The following is a 5,000-nucleotide window of genomic DNA, read 5'->3' as shown; positions in this document are numbered from 1 at the left end:
ATATATACATGGATGTACATAAATATATGTACATACATATATATGTATATATTTGTATATATATACAAATATATACATATATATGTATGTATATATTTGTGTATATATAAATAAATATATATATATATATATACATATATATATTGTAGTGTGACGTCACAGATGTCACACTGAGCCCCAATCCGGAGAAGACCGCAGCCATTGCAGAAATGAAGAGATCTTGTAACGTGCAGGACATCCGCAGGTTTCTTGAATCTTGTGGCTTCTATCGCCGCCATATTCAGGGATTCGCAGAAGTGGCCAAGCCCCTGACCACCCTCACCAAGAAAGGGGTCAAGTTTGAGTGGGGAAATGATGCCCAATTGGCCTTTACAGCCCTGAAAGAAGCTCCGGTCAAGAATCCAGTTTTACGCCTTCCGAACTTCGACAAATCCTTCGAGGTACACTGCGACGCCAGCACACAAGCTCTTGGCAGAGCTCTTCTTCAGCGAGATACAATGGGGGTGCCACACGCCATCGTGTACTGGTCCCGTACACTAAAGGATGCTGAAACCCGCTATGCTGATATTGATTTAGAAGCCCTGGCCGTGGTCGAAGCAGTTCGGGCCTTCGATCCATATATCTATGGTCGAAGATTCGAGGTTTGGACAGACTACCAACCACTCGTAGAGCTGTTTTCCCGGCGTACAAAGAGTAACCGCTTGAGCAGGTATGCCTACGAGCTTGGCGGCAACGACTTTGCACTGAAATACAAAACTGGAGCTAGCAACCACGTGCCAGATTTACTTTTAAGTCCTGCAGGGGAGATACCTCCACCTGCGGAGACTGCTTGCCCGTTAGAACAGGCAGGAGTACCAGAGGAAGAACTTGACCTAACCCAGATGACAGCTGCGGAGATGAGGGAGCATCAATTATGTGATCACGCGTGTGAGGATCTGCTGGATTTCCTGGAAGGCCGCCAGGCTTTGCCTGGGGAGAAACCACCTGCTGCACTTACCAGTTTCGAGGTGGAAGAAGGTGTTCTGTATTATCTTAGAACATTTTTTTTTTTTTTTTAGTATATTCTACCTCCTATTCGTTTCAAACGAGTCTCTGTGTTGTGAAATATATATGCAATAATATTTCACAGAACAGTCCACTGGCCCCGTCCTCACCAATGGTTGTGGTCGACATCCAACTTATTTTAGGGAGATGTATTTTAACCTTTATTACTTTTGTTTACAATTACATATTTCTCTCTATTCTACTATTTATAACAGTTTCCTCTATATCTAAATCCTTGAGACTAGTGTACATTGCCGGTTTGTTCCTTGTTCCTCGTAGACAGAGCAGTGAAGACCGTAGTAGTGAGAAGGCCAATCGACACCTCATCCATGCAACGACGGCGCTCTTCTGTTGCTGCCTTTTCTCTGCAAGTTGTTGTGCAAGGGATGAGTAGAATATCGTCGCTCTCGGTGACATTCCCCCAGAAGTCGTGAATACAAGAGGTGTGAAAGTACCTTGCTCGACTTCTCGGACGCGTTCGCCATACTCCCTCATTTTGTTGTTCTCATGCTTGGTGTGAGCAGAGAGGAGTTCCTGGGATCGGTTGCTCGTGGCCATAGGGTTGAAGATTCGTATGGCTTGCGGAAGTTCGAGTATGGCTCTCTCGTTGGCAGTGGGATTTCTTCCACCTGATAGTGCTGGGATCAGGTGCTTTACAATTGCTTCCTCAAGTGGTGAAAGTAAAGGCTCGATGTTAGGTATAGTTCGCATTAAGAAGTTCCACTTGTGTTTGATACCGAAGGTGAAGGCGGTATATGCCGAGTGCGGTTCCTTCTTTGCGATTTCTGCCAGCTCTATCACTTCCCTTCTCCATTCATCCACTTGCCTTGTTATGTATTCTTCCCTGGCTGCTGTTGTGCCAAGAACTGCCCCAAGGTGTTTTTCACCGCCGGCCTTTATAATCACGTTTGTTTCTCGGAAGGCTTCTCTGGCTTGTCCGAGATATTCCGGTTTTACAATTAAAACCGATTTGGCGGCGTTCGGAAAATATCCTTGTGGAGGGCCATGTGTCTCAATGAGATTCCACCCCTTCCTTATGTTCTCAATTTTCCCTGCTCCGGTCAGGTCGTCGGCATAAGCAACTTGCTTTATATTTGTTGTTGTGTGGTCAATTATTGTTTGTAGCCTGAGGAGACCGATGGCGTACATCGCCATGGCAATTGGGTCACCTTGTGTTGTGCCCTCAGCTGAAGCTATCATCTCATAGGTATTTGTTCTATTGTCGACTATGTGGAGCTCTGCTGGGTTGTTGTAGGTGTTCTTACTGTATTGTGCGAGGCTTGGGCATTTGACCTCTATATTGTGGATTGTTGCCTTCCGGTTGATGTTGTTGAAGGCATTTGTAGCATCCACCATGAGTATGGCCTGACAATCCGGCTCTTCATAGATGTTTCTCATGGCGTGGATTGCTGCCTCACACCCTGCCTGTTGACCTGCACACACCTGTAAATTTCCCATGGCTTGTCTAACGTCGTCTCCGACAACGTTCATGATTGCCTTGCCGATGATTCGTCGCAAGACTTCTCCAATGCCAATGGGGCGGCATCCGGGCTTCTTGTCGAGGGCAATTAAACGACAAGCTGTGAAGGCATCCAGGTTGTTGCAGTTTTCTGTTGCAAGTTTTCTAGCAAGAGATGCAATGGCTTTGCAAAGGTTATTTGCAGCTGTCCCAAACTTGCTGCTGCTCAGGATGGTTTTCCATGCCTTTGCGTCGAGTCCAGAAGGTCCAGCTGCACCATGTGTGTGCAATGCATGTGTTCTTATCTTTTTGCTGGTAATTCGCTCAAAGATCTCCGGAGGTGGGGGATTATACTCTCCACGAAACATCGTTCCCGCCGCCGCTTCCTTTGCAGGCGGGTGCTTTTCATTGAGCAAGCGACGGGTGTTTTCATTTAAGGGTAATGTCCCAGTTGTTTCATTTGATGTTAGGACCCTTACTGCCTTTGTCACTTTGCCTTGTTTCATTAGACTGGCAAATTTCCTTGATTTGTCCATCTCTTTTCTTGTTGCAATTGTTTTTCTTTGTCTTTCCTGTAGGTTTTTTGCCTCTTTCAGGAGTCCAGTAACATCTACTTTCCATCGTTCCATCCTCCTTTTCATAGCCTTTACATCATCTGCGGTCTTGGATTTTATATGTGTTCTTTGGCATATGAGATGAGGTAGAATAGCGATTGTTTTTAGAGCAATCGGTTGGAGGAAGCTGGCGTTTGTGCACTCTTTAATTAAGAATTCGACTTCCTTAATTAAGTCTTTCGTTGCGTTGCATCTTGGAATGTCGAATAGATTGCTTGGGGAGAAAGTAACTATTTTCTTGTATATGTTTTCCGTTAGCAATGTTGCATCTTCAATTGACATATTTCGCCAGTATCGGGTCAGAGAAGAGTTTCCTTCCACCTGAGTGATTACCGGTTGTTGAGATTCGTGCCCTGTATTATTCATTTGAGATCCTACTATGCTATCTGTCTCTGCTTCTGTTCGCACTCTGGCTGGTTGGGATCTGTTTTGGCATTGTTGCCCAGCTCTGCACGATGTGCAATACCTTCCACTTCTTGTACATATGCAATTGGAGCAGTTTCGTGTAGTACAAGCACAGCAATGGGCTACAGTGGCCATTTTTGATAATTGGTTGAGGTGAGCGATGCTGCAATTAGGCGCTCTAGGGGGGGGGGGGGTGAGATAACTCGGCTGTTCGGTGTTTTAGGAGGGCATACTCATACTATGGCATACTCTGGGAGGCTGGACGGTGTTATTTCACCCAAGGCTGAGTTCTCCTTGCAGATTCTCCGAGAGCTGTTACATACACCAAGTGAGAGAAGCGGGAGAGAAAAAATAAACAAACAAAGAGACAGAGGAAAAGGGTTGACAATGGTCAAGGCGTTGATAACCGCGGTCAGGTCCTTATCGGTGATTCCTCAAACGTCCGCTCGCGCACGCTCTAGTTCAAATCAGGGCGTGTGTCTCTAATACTATATTTTCAGTAGTATTTAGTGTGTAGAGAGAGATTATAAGGTATAAACCTTATTTAGCTATAGTGCGTATGTTTATACACCAGCTATTAAAAAATAGAGACTGTAGGACGCGTTATGTCGCAAATATAGCTAAGTAATACGGAGCTACTGCGACGTACGTGCGCCCTCCCTCCCTCTTCTCTCTCCTCTTAGAACATTCCCTGACCGAATCGTAAGACAAGTTTATGTCCCCAAGCACCTCCAGACTCGGGCCTTAAGACATGCACACTGCCCTCCGAATGCCACTCATCCTGGAGTCCACCAGACATTCCAGAATCTGCAAGCTGTGTGGTACTTCCCTAATATGCACTGCTTGGCAAGGAAGTACGTGGCCGGCTTTGATGTCTGTCAGCAACGAAAGGGAGTAGTTGATCATTCACCGATGGAAGGACACAATCTCCCAGAAGCTCCGCTGGTAAGGATATCGGCAGACCTTATGGACCTACGAGGGTCAGCGACAGGCTTCTGTTACATCCTGTCTATTGTGGACCACCACACAAGGTTTCTGCAACTGGTCCCATTGCGAGACAAGAGTGCAGAGTATTAAGGGCTTTTGTTGACCATTATATAACCCTGTTTGGGCAGCCGGATCACCTTCATACGGACAATGGTCTGGAATTCTCCTCAGCTGAGTGGCGATCACTCCTAGAGGCCCTGCGCGTGCAACACTCTTTCTTAGTGGCGTATCACCCCCAGTCCAACGGGGTGGTGGAGCGCACCAACCGCACCATAAAAGATGCGTTAGCTACACTGGCTTGGCAGGCTCCATCGCAGTGGCCCACTCATCTGCCTGCTGTTCGCCTTGCCCTTAACTCTGCAATTCATCAGGCTGTGGGAGATCAACTGCTGCACCTACTGACAGGCCGTATGGCAATCTTTGAGCAGGGTCTAACAAATCATCAGACAGTCGACCCAGACCTAATGCTGACACGTCTCGCAGATGCCCGT

The 5,000-nt window shown here is 46.6% G+C and overlaps 2 protein-coding genes across 2 annotated transcripts; both read right to left on the bottom strand.

Annotated features, from left to right (window-relative positions):
- Window positions 1-1,178: 1,178 nt before the first annotated feature.
- Window positions 1,179-1,611, bottom strand: LOC147471660 (uncharacterized). The gene has a single exon (XM_086537531.1). The coding sequence runs from the start codon at window positions 1,600-1,602 to the stop codon at window positions 1,225-1,227; it is 378 nt and encodes a 125-aa protein (XP_086393657.1). The 5' UTR covers window positions 1,603-1,611; the 3' UTR covers window positions 1,179-1,224.
- Window positions 1,606-4,321, bottom strand: LOC147471659 (uncharacterized; the record flags this gene model as incomplete). The annotated part of the gene is made up of 4 exons (XM_086537452.1): window positions 4,209-4,321; window positions 3,762-3,834; window positions 3,526-3,644; window positions 1,606-3,184 (listed from the first exon to the last, which is right to left on the bottom strand). Coding segments are annotated over exons 1-4 (1,884 nt in total), but the record flags the coding sequence as incomplete, so codon positions are not given.
- Between the last annotated feature and the right edge of the window lie 679 nt (window positions 4,322-5,000).

This window comes from Penaeus japonicus, unplaced genomic scaffold, assembly GCF_977035675.1.
Source record: "Penaeus japonicus unplaced genomic scaffold, GWHDUDI00000001_assembly GWHDUDI00000006, whole genome shotgun sequence".
In the NCBI taxonomy this organism is placed as follows: Eukaryota; Metazoa; Arthropoda; class Malacostraca; order Decapoda; family Penaeidae; genus Penaeus; species Penaeus japonicus.
The sequence above is the reverse complement of the archived record's forward strand: the minus strand, read 5'-3'. Positions and strand labels throughout refer to the sequence as shown.

What these genes read in the sequence shown, in the direction of transcription:
- LOC147471660 (XM_086537531.1), bottom strand. Translation starts at nt 1,602, where the DNA reads ATGGCCACGAGCAACCGATCCCAGGAACTCCTCTCTGCTCACACCAAG.